This window comes from Myotis yumanensis, unplaced genomic scaffold (assembly GCF_028538775.1).
Source record: "Myotis yumanensis isolate MYYU_CA2020_CCGP unplaced genomic scaffold, mMyoYum1.0.hap1 SCAF_5, whole genome shotgun sequence".
In the NCBI taxonomy this organism is placed as follows: Eukaryota; Metazoa; Chordata; class Mammalia; order Chiroptera; family Vespertilionidae; genus Myotis; species Myotis yumanensis.
Window position 1 is genome coordinate 53,360,311 of NW_027223756.1, and position 18,992 is coordinate 53,379,302.

At 42.8% G+C, this 18,992-nt stretch overlaps 1 protein-coding gene across 7 annotated transcripts in view; it reads right to left on the reverse strand.

Annotated features, from left to right (window-relative positions):
- The window catches only part of NR3C2 (nuclear receptor subfamily 3 group C member 2), a 293,590-nt gene that overhangs the window by 25,610 nt on the left and 248,988 nt on the right, over nt 1-18,992 (reverse strand). For all 7 annotated transcript variants that reach the window (XM_070415289.1, XM_070415290.1, XM_070415286.1 and 4 more), the window contains one exon: nt 670-800. In XM_070415289.1, the coding sequence (XP_070271390.1) occupies nt 670-800 (131 nt within the window). The remainder of the gene's footprint in view (nt 1-669; nt 801-18,992) is intronic.

The window sequence follows — 18,992 nt, forward strand, 5'->3', positions numbered from 1 at the left end:
AACCTCACTCCCCGCTCCTCCCCAGTCCAATATAACCAGATGCACCTTGGAAAATTAGACTTAAGTACAATAAAAATTAAAAATTAACACAACTCCCCAGAAGTAAGTGCTATTGCCTGAAGTGCTCTGCCACATTTCCACACTCGCTCTCCCGGTTCCTTGCCAGGAATGCCATCTCCTTCCTCATAGCCAACCCGGAACCCTCCCAAAGCTCCCCAAGATCCGCTCCCCCCGAGTCCCTCCCTGACCCCCGGAGCTGACCATGCCCTTCCCTCCCATGAGCCACCATGACACTCTATCATAGTAGCCAGTCCCTTCCACATGTATTGCAATGATGTCTAAACTTACCTTAGAGTAAAACTCCCCGAGGGCAGAGACCCTGCCTCAGTTACCCAATCCTTCCCGACCTGCCCAATCCCACCACACACATCACAGACACCTAGTGAACATTTGAGATCGGATGAAGGAAGGACTGAAGGCACGTGCTCTTTCATATGTCCCAAGCCTTAGCCTCTGCAAGTTACCTAGCTCATCAAAGGCCAAAGCCTTCCTCCCAGCTCCTCAAATTGTTCCTTTTTATACCAACTACCTGATACTCTCCATAGGCTACTCCCCAAAGGGGAGATGACCTGACCAGGTAGAAAGGTGCCTGGGTGGGCATCGGCTTACCTGTGCTTAACAGCAGCAACACTTTCATGATGGTGTATTCTTCAAAGGTGAGCTGCAGTCGGACGAACTGCAGGCTGACCTGGTGCATGCCCTGGCACAGCTCATACATGGCAGACTGGTGCATCTTCTCTCTGCCAAGGAAAAGGGAAAAAAGGTCTGAGAAACAAGGTTCCTTGTCAAACCCAGTCTGGCAGCTCCAGGCAGCCTAACGAGCTCGGTTTAAGTCAGAGTCTTCCTTTGGGTGTCAACACGGAGCAGATGTACATTTAAAGACAAACTGGGCCCTAACCGGTTTCGCTCAGTGGGTAGAGTGTCGGCCTGTGGACTGAAGAGTCCCAGGTTCGATTCTGGTCAAGGGCATGTACCTTGGTTGTGGGCACATCCCCAGTAGGGGGTGTGCAGGAGGCAGCTGATCAATGTTTCTCTCTCATCGATGTTTCAAACTCTCTATCCCTCTCTCTTCCTCTTTGTAAAAAATCAATAAAATATATTTAAAAAAACAAACTGGGTGCCTTGCCCAGTGACTGGGAATGGCTTGCCATGCTTTCATTCTGTGGTGTGCGCTGTTGTAGTGAGGGCATCCAGAGAGCAGAGAAGCCACTGTGATGTGGCTTCCGTTCCGTGTCAGCAGAGTCCAAGCACTCACTGTTTGGAAGGACTGTGCTGGATGCTATGAACATAGGATAGTGATGACCAAATCCAGTTTCCACCTGGACTCTCCCCCAGCCCCCAACACACACTTACAGAGGTCTTGAAATAAGTTTGTTAACTGTTTGAAGAAGCACCTTTAAAAAGGGAAATTAGACACAATTTGAAAAGGTGAGAACCTTGACTAGAATTTTTCTGGTAAATGGAGAAAGTGATATGAGAGTTTGCCAAATGTTTCCATTCATTCGAACAACCAACCAATCCTCTTCCTCCACTAAATCCAATGTTGTCATAAAAAAATCCACATTATGTTATGATAGAAGGCATTATTTCCTCTTTCCATTGAAAGTAAGGCATCACTTACAGGTTTTTAGATGTATTGGCTCATAGTAATTTGGGGGAGGCCCTGGGTAACTACTACTTTATATTGAGCAGAATGTAATTAGTGAAAAACAAAAACAGTGAAAAATGGGAAAGGACTTGACAAAGGCCGAGGAAATGAACAAAAAAGGTCATGGTGTGTGATAGATATCTATGAATAACTGAAGGCAGGGCATCTGTAGGAAAGCAACACTGTGACGCCTCTTCCAGGAAGCACTCTTGGGTTCAACTGGCAGAAATCTCTTTCATCTCAACTCTGAAAGCCGTTTGTAAAGAACTCACAATGCAACCCAGAACATTCTGCTCTGCATTATGATGATGACGTCTTTCCTCTCTCATAAGCCGGAAGCTATTTTCAATGAAGGGAGTATTTTAAACACGTACACTCACACAAACACACCCACAGACAATAACAGCAGGAGCCTATGCATCTACAATCCAGAATTAACAATGCAAATAAATGCTAATATGTTTACTATATTTGATTCACATAATTACAAATGGAACATGACAGAGCTCAGGTTTGCTGTGTCTTCCTCCCTGATCCCATTCGTCTTCCTCATTCAAGGGATACATTCACTTTGGCTGACTATCATTCCCTCTCAGATGTGTCTATGTTCCTGCACACGTATGTATCTATAAACACAGCACACAGTACTGCTTTTAGTAAATTTGAAACTAGATATGTACCTCCGTCTGCAACTTCTTCTTATTCAATGTTATAATTCTGAGATGTATCCATCTTAGCACAGATAACTCCTGAGTTCATTCATTTTCACTGCTACAAGTTTCACTTGTGTGACTGTATCACAATTCGCTAATCCATTCCACTACGGGTGGGCACTTGGGTTGTTTCCTCTTTACTGCTATTATCAGTGATGCTAAAGGAACATCCCTGAGCACTCCTCTGGGACAGAACGAAGACGATGAGCTGCAGATCTGTGCACGTCGCTTTCCTTCTAACCAGCAGGAGATGAGAATGTCCCTTTATTCCACTTCCCCACCAATACTTGTCATTATCCAATTTAAAATGTTTTGCCATCTGATGGGGGTTGAAAGGGTAGCACACTGCTGATTCTATTCGCATTTCCATTATCACCAGTAGGCTGAATATTTTTCAAATGTTTTCTGAAGATGTGGTTTTTTTTGTTTGGTAATTTGTCTCTAAATATCTTTACTCATTTTATTGTAAGCCTTTTTCTCTTGCTGTTAATTACTAATAACATTTTTAAAAAAAATTATTTTATTTTTAATCCTCCAAATACACACATATCTATTTTTTTTAAGAGAGAAACGTTGATGTGAGAAACATTGATCAGCTGTCTTCCTTTCACACCTTGACAGGGGACTGAACCCACAAACTAGGTATGTGCCCTGATGGGGAATTGAATCTGCAACCTTTTGGTGTATGGGACATGACGCTCTAACCAACTGAGCCACCCAGCTAGGACACTAATACCATCTTTAGTCCAAATATTTTTTGCCTTAAAATTTTTTAGTGACACTCATATTATTCCTTCATTATTCCCTCCCTTCTTTCATATCTCTTTCTTTCTTTTGCTCTGTCTTTAGAATTTGCCTGGTAAGCCCTTTTTGTAAAGTTCCTTATTTCTAAACTTCCCACATAATTATATTTCACACATGTCTCTTATAAACAGCAAAAGGCTAGATTTTTTAAAAAATCTTAAAGTCTTTGGATTTGAATAGCTCAGTTTTAATCTGTTTTCATTTATCTTGATTACTGATATATTTTCTATCATTTTAATGGTAGAAAAATACTGATTTTTTCCTACCATTTTAATGTTATCCCCTCCTTTGCTTCTTTCTTTCTTTCTGCTTTTCTTCCTTTTATTGGACTGATGCAGTTTGTTGTTTTTTAAAATCCCCCTCTTTGCTCCTGGACTGGGTTTAGAAGGTATACATTTTATTTTTACTCTTTAAATAAATAAGTTGTGAACTTGCATACTTAGACAGCTAAAGCTAATCAGTAGCCTTTCCATGAGCAACAGAAATGTAGTATACTTTATCTTTGGTCTACTGCTCCCCGTCTTCCATGTTACTGCTCTTTAGTATTTAAATTCCAGCTTGTTTTCAAATTGGCCCTGAATTTTGTCTCTCTTACATATCCACACCCCATGTCTGTTTAGAGTTACCAATATGTTTCTTTAGCCACCACTGTTTCTGGCATTTCCCTTACTTCTGGGTTTAATTTCTATTTGAAGACCATTTTTGGGAGGGAATTCTTTCAGTCCTTGAATGTTTATCTTTCAATCTTACTAGTAAGTTGTCTGAAAAATTTATTTCACCTTCATTCTTGAATGATAGTTTAAAAGCTACAGATTTCTAATTTGACAGCTAAAGACGCTCAGTACTGTGAAGACAGTATTCCACTACACCTGGGCCTTTAGCGCTGCCTCTGGGAAATTTCCTCTTAGTCTAATCATCGTTCTTTTGTAGGTGACTTGCATTTTTCTCTTTGGTAGCTTAAAACATTTTCCTGTGTTAATTTGATGTTTGCAGTCTCACTGTGAAGTACCGAGGTGCAGACTGATTCTTATTTCTTCTGCTTGGGGTTCAATATCTGCATTTGATTTGGAGAATGCAGGTATTTCTTCAGTTCTGAAATTTTCTTAACCATTGTTTCTTTAAGTATCATCCCTATCCCATTCATGCTATTTTTTTCTTGTTGAACTCCTATTAGCAGTGTGTTGGACCTTCTCATTTTGTCTTCCACATTAACTTCCCTCTCATATTAGTTATCTTCTTATCATTGCACTGGCATTCTAGGTGATTTTCTCAGGTCTAGTTCCTGACAAATATTTTTTCTTTTCCTGTGTCCAATCTATTTAATGTCTATAGTGTTTTAATTATAATGATAATATTTTTCATGCCTAGGTTCCTAGAAATGCTATATTTAGTTCTTTCTCAAACATTCATGTTGCATGATATATTTCTTACTTTATTGTTATTGTATCTTCTTTCTCTAAATTATATCTTTACCTATTATACTTCTAAATACTTTTAATGTATTTATTTTATAGTTTCTCTGATTTTTTTTGTTCAGTTTTTTTTGGATGCTAATATGCAGGTCTACCATGTATTGTTTTGGCATATATTTGTCTTCTGGGTGAATCCCAGGGGCACTGTCTGTGGGAGGGACTCTGTAGGAAGTTTTAGCATTTGTAACTGTCAGGGTAGAGCCATTTCACTTGTTCTGGACCAGTTTTTATGCTAATTTCTCGGCTTGAATGCTTTTTTGCGAAACTTGTGTAGTTTAAATTTAGACCCCACACTTGACGTGGTGCAAGCTTGTGCTTCTTATTTCTTTCAGCTTCCTTGCCATGTCCCTGGGCTGCTGGCTGGCTGGCTTGTTGAGTTTTTCCTTCCTTGTTAGTAGACAGAACAATCTTTCCAGAGCCTTGGCTCTATGCAGGGGCTCTATTTCAGGCCCCAGCCCTGCTGGAGTTCCAGTTCTCGTCTGCTGTTCCAGTTGGTGTTCTGATACCCACCCGAAGGCATTTATCACATCCAGGAGTTTGTGGGCCAACTGAAGCTTTAGCTCCAAGTTAAACCACTCTGGCTGTGAATTCCCTGTTCTTGCACTTTTTCGTTTTTTCTTTTGAGCTTGGCTATATATTTAAGGCTTAAAAAAAAAAGGGCAGAATGTCTATGTGTTTAGAAAAAAAAAGAGGCTCAGTTCAGTTGCACCATTCTGATTGTGAACTACAAGCTTCTTAAAGGCAAGTTCCAGGTCTGGCTAACCTTTTTGAATGCCAAAGAGAGCATGATGGACGAGCACCATAAGTAAAATCTTTGTTTGATAAATATTGCATGAACGAATGAGAGAGAGAGAAGAAAAGGAAAAGGAGAGCAAGTGAAGGCCACAAAAAGAACTGAAGACACAAATTTGCATATGATGATGATTAGAGAGAGAGAATCCTGAAAATGTACAGAAAGGTTAAATGGCTAATACAATAGATGAGGCATCTGTGAAGTTCTCAAAAAAGGAAGAGATTTAGGTCCTAAATGGGGGAGGCAGATTGTGAATCAGGACGTGATGGATAATAATGCATCGTGCATTGGCACCATGCATTTAACAGTGCACTCAGGTGCCTCTGATCCCTTCAGACACCTTGTGCTGGAGGCGGGACAGCCGCCCTTGGCTTTGCCATAACAGGCCCCGGAGAACCCAGGAGCCCTTCCACGTGCTGGTGCTGTGAGCCTGTGATTGTGTGGCTCCTGAACCCATGATTGTCCTGTGTAACTCAGGGATACTAACAGCAATCCCACCCTTGCAGCCTACAGAGGTTTGTAAACTATAGAGTGCTGTAGGTACGCTAATAATGGAGAGAATAAAATGCTTCTCGAAATTCAACCAATGACCATTTTGATAAAATAAACCAATAATCAAATTCTTTTTTTCAAAAAATTTTATTTTTATTGATTTCAGAGAAGAAGGGAGAGGGAGCAAGAGAAACATCAATGATGAGATAGAATCATTGATTGGCTGCCTCCTACATGCTCCCTACTGGGGATGAGCCCGCAACTTGGGCACGTGCCGTTGACCAGAATCGAACCCGGGGCCCTTCATTCTGCAGGATGATGCTCTATCCAGTGAGCCAAACCAGCTAGGGCAGAATCAAATTCTTAAAATGACTTTTCAGGAAAATAATATTGTGTTATTATTGTTAATATTTCCATGTGCGGATGGGGAATCGAGAGAACAACCTGAGAGAATGCTGATTTTTGGGAAGGTGAGAGGGATTGGCTTAGAGCATGAGAACTAAACCCCTCTGTGTCCGTGTTTCTATTATCAGATGTGGTAACTAAACACCACACACAGATGAAAGGCTAATTAGAGAGAGGCCTCAGATGCCACCTGAAAGCAGATGTGAACGCTAATGTGACCACACACCTGAAGAATGCATGCTCTGCCCTTCAGTGTGAGTAGCATCTCTAGGTCTTGAGGAAGTAGCCAAGGAACTCCCGTGGCCTTCAGTGCTGCCCCTCATGGGATGCCTACCACACACCACATCTCCCTTTCTTCTTGCTAACTCTCACAATGCCTTGTGAAGGTCATCATCAAGGTCATGATAAGAAAATTTAAGTCCAGGATGCAACCAGGATCCAAACCCAGGTTTTGTATCTGTGAGTTTGTTTCTGTCTCATTTTGTTTGTTTTGTTTTTTTAGATTGCACATATTAAGTGAAATCATACAAGAACAAAGTAGTGGCTGCCAGAGGCGTGAGGAAACAGGAAGAAAGGGGGAGAGAATTAAAAAGTACAAACGTCCAGTTATAAAATAAGTCACAGGGATGTCATGACAGCACAGGGAACATAGTAAGTAATATCGTAGTAACTATGGAGGGTGACAGATGGTTACTGCACTTATTGTGGTGATCACGTCATAAGACGTATGAATGCTGAGTCACTTTGTTGTATACCTGAAACTCATATTGTAGGTCAACTATAGTGAAAGAATTAAAAAATTAAAATCTTGTGCCTTTTCCTCTCTCCATCTATCAGCCCAACAGTTTTTAGCTCTTTTCTCCATAGTATCTCTTTACAGCTATAAAGATATTTGATCCCTCATATGTTTTGTTGTTATATTCACTCAATTGTTTATCCTATGGTCCCCATTATGTGGTAAGATTTTGTGTTTTCAAATTCCATTGCTGTTTGTACGGCATGAAATTGAGTTCTCTAAATGAAGGGTACTGTGTACTCAATATAGCTTGAAATTTCAAGAAAATAGGCCATCTCAAAAACACATTTTGCATCACATCATTTCTGTATAATTAGATTAAATGCACAGAAATGTACATCCAAAGAAGCTGAATCAAGGACAATCTTTTTGGCATGATACTGATATTAATTTTGCAATATTACCTCACAGACATCTTTTTTTGCTACATGCTTTTATTCATTTAATAATCTTACCTCATTTTGAGTAGAATAATGTGAAAAAATATGGGTTACTTTGGGAAAGAGATGAGTATTGTATAATGCTTCTAAAAGATGAAAGTAAATGCAAACGTCACCCTTGGACAGTGGACTAATGTAAAGGCTGAAGATTACTGAGTTAGGAAATATCCCTACATTAACGTGAACATCAGACCTGAATAACTGATAGCCACCTGTCTCTACTTGTGAACCGTGGGCACATCATCCATTTCTAAACCTCGTTTCACTTGCAGGAACAGAATAACCTCTGCTTTTGGATAAATAATACACACAACCACCAAAATGTGCACAGAGACCCAGTCCCATTCCAAAGACCTTGGTTAAAACCTTTAAGAAAAACAGTTATAAAAATATTTTTAGAGAAACCCTTCAGAAAAAGAAATGTTTCCATAGTTTTGTAAACTTATCGTTTTCTCCAATTAGAACACCAATTTTACTCATAGCTATAACTTCATCCTGTCCTCTCTCTTAGAACATCCATTACACTAAACTACAATCATATGATCATTTAAAAAGTTTTAAAATAATAAATTAATCTCATGTCTCCAAACCCAATTCATTTGGGACCAAAGTGAAAATTTAAGAGTTAGAAAACATCTCTCCCCCCAGCCCCGCCCCGGCTTTTGAGGGAATGTAGAATTGGAAATGGAGTTTATTCACATAAGATAGGAAATTAGAAAAAAGCCCCCGTTAAAATCACAGTGGGAAGGATAGTCACAGTTTAAATGATTCGTATGCTAGGTGCCGGTTTTTAACTTAGTAGCTAAACAATCTGAACAATGTCTGTACGTGCGATCAGTACATGTTAACAGTGTTGCCAGGTTTCACGTTAGGAGAACAGCCTATTGGACCTACTGGCCACCGCTGTCTGCAGGAACATGCTAGTGTGTTAGTATTCAAGTACTAGATTACCAAGACACCAGCAAAAAGCACATTTGAAAGGGTTAGTCCTCTAGTTGTCCGGAGGACCATCTGGAGGCGGCTGACCTGGGAAATTACTGCCCCAGGCTACATGCAGTCCAGGAATCATATTCATCTTCTACTCTGACAGGCAGACACTGATAAGTAGATACCATATCTGATAAGCCCACAAAGCATCCAGGCTAGCCTGACCGCCTCCCGGAACTCAAGCTGTGGCCCTAGGCAGGGAGAATGCAAGCTGACTTCTATGTAGAGAATCTCTAAGACTGGACTCTAAGATATTTGCACACTCATGTTCACAACAGCACTATTCACAATGTCCAAAAGGCAAAAGCAACACCAGTGTCCATCAACAAATAAATGGATAAACAAAATGCGGTAAAAGCTTCAATGGGATATTATTGAACAGCTATTCTGACACATGCTACAACATGGCTAAACCTTAATGACATGCTGCTAAGTGAAATAAGCCAGTTGCAAAAAGAAAAATACTGTATGATTCCACGTGTATGAGGTACCTAGTAGTCAAACTCAGAGAAAGAAAGTAGAATGGTGGTTGCTGGGGGCTGAAGAGGGGGTGGAGGGGACTTGTTTATGTAACAACGTGGATGTACTTAACATTATAGAACGGTATAGTTAAAATGGTTAAGATGGTAAATTTTATTGATATTTTAAGTACAATTAAATTTTTTAAATTAAAAAAAAATTTTTCTCAACCCATGATCCCACCTAATATCCTTTGTTTGATAGAGATTAAAAAACTAAGATTTGTGTTTAATTATGTAACTTCTCCTAGGGTCCAGGCTTTTCAGCCTTCTTCTTTTATAATATATAAAATATCTCTTTTATCCTTTATTTTGATGACTTGTCTTTTTCGCCTTTTTGTGTCTTGATGGATATTTAGACTTGCTGTGTCCATGCTTTTATGGCAAGTGGTGCTAAATGCTTTTTGAAAACAGGAAGAGTAAAAGTTCTTTAATGAACCATAATTTCAAAAACTTAGTCAGAAACAGTGCCCCAAAGGCCTGTCTATTGTAGTTTTGGTACCTGAAGGGGGAAGGAAAAATAGAAGAACTCTCTATCAATCTTTCTCTTTCAGAAAATTCACGTTTCCCATATGCCACCATCTCACATTGGCCAAGTTTAGAGATGATGCCAGAGCACAGAGGGTCCTGATATTCACTTCCGGGCACCCATGATGGTACCATGACATTTTTAACTGAAGGCCCTTTAGCAGTATTGTACCAAACACCTTTTACTTTAGGTGTGTAAGACATCACTTTATGTAGTAAGGAACTCCAAAAATAAACCTGTGAAGTGTTTAAATAATAGGCAGCTCTCGTCCCTTGGAAGGGCTGTGTCCTTCCAGATAATAGGGTGCGTATCTGTCTACGACTGATTTTTTTACGATGCATCGGTCCACAATTATGTGAGTGCTTCATAAACACCTGGTCGCTACTGAGAACAGGCAAATTCAGTGACTGCACAGATTCTGAGTTGCTCTTCAAATACAGATATAACCAACACACAGTGATGCTCACTTTTGAAGTACCTGCAATCTCAAGAAGAGGCCTCTTTATGAACAGGTTTGCTAATATGCTATTACTGCCATAACTTGTCCCTGGGGTGTGTGGGTGTGTGTGTGTGTGTGTGTGTGTGTGTGTGTGTGATTGCTAGAGTGTATGCAGCGATAGTGTCACTGAGTTAAACAGCTTGAGTGGTGTGGTGCACACACATAATCACGGCAGGTCTAAAAGACCAGCCCTTCCTCACATCTGATACTGCAAACCACATCATTATGTCCGAGCAAACCTAACATCTTGTTATATGGTCAGTGTAACAGATGGTCCCTGTCTCAGGCTTGTTATTTGCCTAAAAAACAGATGTGGAAACAGGTTTCTCCCCCCGCCCCCAAACCTTAGAATAAAAATGACCTCAATTTGAGCATTCAAATTATTCCAGTTCATGGTTTTTAATTTTTTTCATATTCTTACTAGATTTATCCTCAACAGACAAACAAGATATCTCCGTAGGAGGACTATTTTCCTAGTTGTGGTTGTTGTCTGTTCATTTTTATAATATTTACGTCATTTATTTACAGCCACGGCAGAACTCAGCAGCTTCAATCTCCGGATCACTGGCGAACGTTGTTTGTGGTCATTGCTTCACTGGACTCCTGTGTCAGAGAGAGTGGTGTCCCATGGTCTCCATGACACCCATCTATTCTCATCCATTTTACATGGCCAAGCCTAGTAATAGTTAACAGCCAATTCAGGGTTTTGTTTGTCACCTTAATTGATGTTCCAGAAGGGACATGTTTTCATAGAACCGCCCTTGGACTACAGCATCACAATTTCCACTGGCTTTAATGGATGTTATACAGATCAAAATAACACTTGACGATCTAAAAATCTAGAAGGGGCCTGGTTACATGGCAACCATATCTGACTATGGATAGTCTTAGAAATCAGGAAATAAATTTATTTTACCATAAAGTTTTTGGTAAAACATTGCTTTGTACCTTAGATTTTTAAAAACTTACATGCTTAGCACAGTTTCTTTTGGGTACAAGGATGCATGTTTTTGGTAGAGGAAAGAAAACAGGCAGCCGTGACCCACTGTGAAAACTCCGATTTGGGAGAGGGTCTCGCTGGTAAATCACAATACAAGGATGTTCTGGCTTAACTAAAGGGTCAATCTTAGTAGTCACTGAATTGTGAATTTCACAGACGAATGACAATGTAATTCATTAAAAAAGTGATTTCAAAATACATTTTCATGACTCTACCTATGGTATCATGCAAGGAGCACCTATCCCTAAGATATGTGACTAAATCTCTCACTCTGGGATAAGGTAAGGAACACAGTAACCTGCAGAAAATTTAAAAAAGAGTATTAGCTCACTGTCTATCTCCTCCGATAGTGGGGGTCTCTGGCAAAGGGATTTACGTGAACACCACTGCTGGAGGGGCCTGCACCAGCGGCCCTTCTACCCGGGCTCAGAGGCAGGCCTGTTTGTTCACCGGACATGTTAAGAACTAGCGAACCTCATGTTTTGATTGTAGGCTTTGGTAAGGAAGTTTGTATGAGTCCTTGACAGACGAGCAGGTGTAGTTCCTAACTCAATAAAGTGACTTTTGAGTATAGTCTCAGAGCCTTCACTCTTCACTATTCAACTACAGTCAAAACAACTTACAGCGGACGAGCACTTACGACTGTTAAGATTTATGGCCAAAATTGCCCTGCACGTAGAAAGGAGACCAAAGAAGATGGAGTTTTTTAATACCTTCAAGCCTCATTTTTGTAGACTGTAGACTTAAATACTAATTTTTGGAAATTTCATGGTATGCAGACCACAGATGGTTCAATAGAAGACAGAAAACCTTCGGTGGCTTTAAATAGGGGCATTTGGGACACATACTTAAAGACATTGCTTAATTTTAACAAACGACCACTGTTTCCTCATTGTAAAAAGGAGCCATAAAAGGTAAGATTCCTGCCTGATAACTAGTGAGTTTCAAGAATGTGAAGAAAGTTAACTGCTGAAATTAGAAGTGTTGATAGACTCTTGTTTGGGTGAAGGGTGATAGCAAATCACTTCTTCCTAGTGCAATACAAGATTTGCATCAAGCTGCACCTTGTGGAGTCATACCCCTCCTGATGCAAAAGTGACGTTGTTCAGCAATCACAGCCTGGCACAGGTATAAAGGAGGATGTTCACTCTGATGAAGGTGCAGCTGTGCTTCCATAGCAACGGCTCATACCTGCGGAGGTGACGGGAGCAGGGGGTGAATGTGCCAGGGTGGGGGTGTGGAAGGTGCACAGCAATTGTGCTCACTTTGCAAGATAACAGATTCCTTCTTCTACCTTGAAAGTCTTGCTTCAGAAGAAGAAAATAGCTAAACCTCTAGGGACCGTTATCACAGACGCTGGCCATTAATCAACTGGGTCCTAGGAAACATCTCCGGGCACCATACTCTGGGTGAAAGGTAGTTTCTTTTGTTTGAATCACTCTGAAAGCTGACAAATCATCTGCCTTAAAAAAATTATGATGTTCAACTCGATTAATTTATTAGAGATTGGCCACGTGTCCTTTCTTATTACTGATTCTGAACATCTGTCACAGAGCAGATTTTGTTCAGGACATTCTGAACATCTACATCATTCATGACTGCGTGGAATGAGTACCGCACCACCAGGCCACTCCACCAGCAGGGACACCTGTTTCCCGTAAAGCGTCAGCACAGAAACACGCGACACACGCACATGAAATGACATGAGCACAATGCGTAGTCCAAGGGTAGCCTGAGCGCCTTCTCCTCCACCCGCTTGTAGGTTACTAGTCAAGGCAGCGAGGGGCACGGCTGACATTTTGTAAACGTCTATTTTTCATTCTGTGAACTTCCTGTAAGCAGACGGCACTGGCCATGTAGTCTCTCTTTAACAACAAGTAAATGAGTCTTTGGGGTGTTGTGTCCATAACCCAGAAGCAATGTGTTAAAGGCCAACAGTTCAAAAGTGTTAGGTCCCTGAGATCACTTGAGCAGACAGGACCCCCAGTCCCTGGCCAGACACTGGCTCTGGTTGGAGGGAGGGAGGGAGGGAGGGAGGGAGGGAGGGAGAGAAAGGGAGAGAGAGGGGAGAGAGAGGGGAGAGAAGAGAGGGAGGGAGAAAGGGAACACAAGGTCATATTGAAGTACAAGAGAAACTTTGGGTTGTCACTTTTCTTCCTCTTGGCAAAGCATATAAAAGCCTTAACACTTAACCTCAATGTTAAAACAATGGGATGTAACACTTTCAATCAATAAATGCAATGTCTGATGATATCGCCTCACTCTACAAGAAAGAGATGATTACTGTTATTTTAAAATGAATCAAGGAATCAATATTTTAAAAATTCGGTTTTAATTTCTGATATGGATAAATACCAATAGTATTACATATAAACAAAAACTCTTCGGGGTCCTCAATGATTTTAAGAGCACAAAGAGGTCCTGAGAAAACACGTGTACGAACCGCTGATCTAGTCCTTATTCTAAACAAGGAAAATGAAGGCTTAGTGACTCTAACTCACTCACTTGACAACATCAAGCTCGTAAGCAGCAAAGTTAGGAACTGAGCCCTAGGTCTTCAACAATTAAGCTCTTAAATATCGTCATACAGGCAAGGAAGGAAAACAGATCTAGAGAAATAATTCAAACTTTGAACCAAAGTTTCCATTTTTCTAACAACGTTTTACTTCCCAATTGTGTTCTTTACACACTGGACACACTATCACCCATTTTAAAGAATAACTCTTATGCATGAAAGATGATGTGGGACTGGTTAGTGAAGGTTCCAACTTAATGAAACTCACCATTGGCTCCAAAGGTCCCTTGTGTGTAACTGAAAACCAAGTCCCACAGTCAATGTACGAGCCTTGATGCTGTTGAAAAATTCTGAGTTTTAGACTGAGAGACATCTGGGTTCAAAGCTTGGAGCTACTGCCTCCTCATATTTAAAAGAGGAATAATAAATTCCTGCCTCACAGAGCTGGGAGGAGTAAATAGAATAATGTAGTAGAGACAGTGCAGAGCACAGCTTTCACAAGCTTTCGGCACCAGCTCGCATCACTCAACCTCCCTTCTAAACCACTTGACTATCAACTAGTCTTTCACTCTAGGATCATGTAAATGGAGAACGCTATTAACTGAATGTATGCATCCCCCCCAAATCTATATGCTGAAACCCCCACTCTCACTGTGATGACATCAGGAGGTGAGGTCTCTGGGAGGTCGCTCGGTGGGGGTGGAGCCCATGATGGGATTAGTGTCTTAGGAGAAGCAGAGACACCACAGCCTTTCCTTTCTGCCCCTGAGAACACGGAGGAGGCACTGTCTGCAGGCTGGGAAGAGGCCGTTGCCAGAACCGCCCGTGCCGGCCCCTCACCTGTGGTGTTTTGTTACAGTGGTCTGAGTTAATTAAGACAGAGAGGGGTATCCCTGCACCAAAAGGGAATTGGGAGTTTATAAACCACCAATTCTGTGGATTCTACTGAGGCACTGTTGATTTGAAGGAGGAGGGGCATAGATGTGGGCCATAATGTAAATTTGTACATTGGCTGGGGCAACACTCCAACTGCAGTGCGAAGGAACCAGACATAGAGTGAGCTTGTAAATACGGAAGCCGAGGGTCTCCCAATAGGACATTCTTTTAGTTTGTTTCTTGCCCTTATCCACTGTTGCTTTCAGAAAAGTATCAATCCCAGAACCCCCCGAAATTAAATGACCTCTTCAGAGCCCTCCAAACACACAATCCTATTAAAGTAGCTTAGGGTTCATGGTTGGAAGTGAGGGATATAAAACCCAAATCATCGTTCTGCTGTGATACGATGGAAATGGATAATCATGTGGCTCATTCTGGTTCTAGAAGTGTCTAAAGACACCGGTTCAGAACACACTTTACACATCAAGACACATGTGAGCGTGTTCTCCTGCTTCAATCCGGAGGGCACCATCCACGCCACCATCCTGTCTTGTGACAAGTGTCAATGGGGGAAGCTGGGGCCTCCTTGGTCCTGTAATTAATCCATCAATCCATTCCCCACCTGCCCACTTTGGCAACACAACCACTGCACCAAAATTAAATGTTCTCTATCAATTTTTCAATAAAGAAATTCACTCCTGTGGTTTTATCTTGTATGGAAGAGAAGAGTATTTTAGCTGAAGACCAAAGTTCTTGAGCATGCTGACTGAAATTAAAAATATGCTAATATCAGCCACCCTACACCTTTAAAGATAACATATGATCTTAAACTGGTTTTGACTTTTATTCAAAATGAAAAATAGCTCCCTTGTGATTCCAATATAGTTATATATGGTTTAGATTGCTCCTTCCTATTTGCTTTGCTTTAATTTCATACTCTACTGGCAACTAACCAGCTTCATTAACGACTTAGGGTATTTCTCAGGTACACTACAATGCAAGACATATTACCATACAGCAGCCTTCCTGAAGTGAAACTTGAAAACAACTCCACAAAGAATGAATCCTTTTCATTAAGTTCACATGCTAAGCCCTAAAAACATTGTAGGGTAAACCAACCGCAGGGACTCTGCTTCTGACCCTCACGCTGGGAAAAGTCCTCATTAACAAGCCGGAAGTCGTCTCTGAGTGCCAGTGACGTAGAAAGCCTTTTGCTGGCTATTCTGAAAAATTTAAATGCATACTTTCTGTGCTCTCAGAGTTTATGGTCTATCTGGAGTGAAATGTACATAAAACACATAAAGCACCAAACAACTGATATTAAAAAAAAAAAGAGTCTGGGAGGAAAAGTCCCTTGTGACTTTGAATGGAGAAGCAGCGCCCTTTGAGAGGCAAAGGAAGTGTGAGGAGAGAATACACAGTGGGGGAGGACAGGACCAGGGAAGAGAAATGCTCATTTGTCCAGCACAGAGTTTATGCAGCAGGAAGTAATGTTGAAAACAGCATTTTGAAATTAATCAGTTCGTCAAACACTTACTAATGCCAGACAGTATCCTAGATGTTGGTGATGCAAAGGTGAGCCAGACAGGCCAGGTCCTGCCCCTGCCCCTGCCCCTGCCCCCCGTGGACATTACGGGGGCAGGAGACCTACTACAAAGGAAATAAGCCCTGATGCCACGGGGAGGAACCGGCAGAGGGGTCTGCTCAGGTCTGGTGGTCAGGCAAAAGCTGATGGATACGGAATATCTGGGGCTGATACAAGATGGTGAGAAAAGCCATCCTCCTGCACAGAGCAAACACCAAATGTCAGGGCTGAGTCAAGAATGAGCTTGGATGCTTTAGAGTAGGGGTCCTCAAACTGCGGCCCGCGGGCCACATGCGGCCCGCCGAAAACATTTATCCGGCCCGCCGGCTGTTTTTGCCTCCGCTGCCTGTCCTGCCTAGCAGCCGACTTGTCCCGGGCCCGCAGTGCGCATGTGTGGAATGTCTGAGGGACAGTGAACTGGCCCCCTGTTTAAAAAGTTTGAGGACCTCTGCTTTAGAGCACCTCACTCGCCCTCTGAGAGAATACATCCACACCCCACCTCACCATGGGAAATGCCACTTTCTTGCAGGTATATACAGCCACCACAGGGACGAAGGCGTGCTGCCTAAAGCCGTGGGCCTTGGGGACACAGCCGTGCATTTCTTCACAAAGCTGCCTCCACTTTCCCACTGTCCCGGGCACCCACCCTCCCTGGGGTGTGAGCTCTACGGTGCGGTCACTGTGGTATTCCCAGTGCCTGGATCAGTGCTTAGTAGACTGAAGTTAGTTGAATGAACAACTGAATGAATAACATGTGTCCCCATCTCCCCAGAGTGGTCCTGCATGAGAGGCAGGGGTTGGCAAAAAAGGAAGCGGGTCAGGAAATGAGTTAGAAGGTCTGCCTGTGGTTCTGGTGTTAAACTAACCCCGCTCTCCTCAGGGTTATCTGCCCCAGGTACGGACAGTCCCTGTCCCTGGCACGCTCATTTCCGGACCTTTCCTTGAAGTGTGCCCAATTCATTGAGAATGTCCCTGCTCTCAATTCCTCTGCTGGAAATGTCTGGAAGTATCTTCTTACTACAACTCTACTTCTTACCGTTACGCTAGGTTCACTGAAGAATAAAATACTATTGCGGGGGGAAAAGGGGGTTACAAAATAGTCATGGGGATGTAAATGGCATTATTATACAGTAATAATGCTGTAATAACTGTGTGTGGTGTCTGGCGGGTACTAGGCTTATTGGGGGAATCACTTCGTATGCGATGTAAATGTCTAACCACTATGCTGTACACCTGAAACTAATATAATATTGAACGTCAACTAGAATTGAAAATGTTTTAAAAAGAAAATAGCTCTTGTTTTGGGGGGACTGTACCTACCTCTCCTCTGCCCCCATACACACTGAGCGAATGACTGTTTCTAGTTTGCAGCTTATCAGATCTCAGGCCACACTGCACCTTCCCCAGGGGCCCCCGTGGCCTCCTTCAGGTGATAGGTGTCCTCTGCACCCCACCTCTGTGTAAGAATGGGCCATTTCCTACTAGTGACACTGCTTCTGTTTATGCAGGACTCTCAAACTCCACCATCTGCTTGGCCAGGCAAAGCAGCAGGCAGCAGTGGGAGTGGGTCGGTGGGTCGTTTACATAGGTGCCCTTAGGGGAGCTGCTCCCCCGCCCAACAAGCACAATGCTCACACTTTCTGCTGCAGACCCGGGCCCCCCAGCTGCTGGTAAAGGGCCTGGGCTTTCATTGGGTCCAAGGCAGAGATAAGGTGCGGAAGGGACTTGTTTTCTTTTAAAGTTTATTCCCTCGTAGTAAACCAGAAGTAAAAAAAAATCCAACAAGGGGCATCTCAGTGATGGTAGAAGAGGTGTGTGTGACAGAGAGGGAAGAGGGAGGAAGGAGAAGGGAGGCAAGTGACGGAGGGGAAGGGAAAGGGAGTAGGCCAGAGACTAGAAACAACACAGAGCAGGGTCCCAGGGAGCCGATGGGAAGTGAGAAATCCTACTGGAACGAAGCAGAAAGGGAATAGAGGAGGGAAAGAGAGGCTAGGGCAGTGAAGGGGAAGCTGGCCCAGGCTCCATCCCTCGTCCTCGTCCCTCTCATCAGAACTACTGTCCCTCACCTGTCACTGGCCCTGATTCTGGCCCTGACTCTGGCCCTGGCCCTGGCTCTGCTGGAGGAAGAGTCCAGGCACAGAAGTCGCCCCTCTGGCTCAGGAATACCAATGCCCAGCCTCGGGACGGAGTGCACAGCATGGCACATTGGACCTCCAACCACGCTCAGCCCCCCACGAGGACGCTCAGATCCCCCCTAAACCATGCGACACAGCCATGGAACATGCAGCCTGCATAAGAGCCAGGCCACCAGGAGCTGGGGGACCCTAGACACAGAGGGGCCTTCAGGGCACCGTCCTGCAGGCAGAGCTGGGTCCAGGAGAGCTCTGAGGACGACTGGGCTCCGACAGCACAGTGAGCCCTTGCTGGGCACCCAACAGGGAGGGACTGCACTCCAGGAAACATGACCTGCGTCTCACATGGCTCTACGGTGCCGCCATCGCAGAGTCAGCACTTGGTCCCGAGGATGGTGTGGGCTGACACCCCCTCCCCGCTCCTGCAGCCACATCAGAGCGCTCGCAGGGAGGGACGAAAGGGACACCAAGACTTACACCTTCTCTACTTTACCAACAACCTGTGAGGCAGAACAAGGAAAGGTTCAGAGCCACGGAGCACTGAAAGGTCACCCAAAACACATTTCTCATTGGGCTACAACTTGAGACAATACAAATCTGCTCTTAACCACACTTTAATTCTGAAGTACTGGCTGAGTCTCCAAAGAGTGCAAACCAAACCTTCATTTCAGAAGTTAATAAAAAACATTCTAAAGAAATTTCATTACAGGCTTAAATGGGAGTTTTAA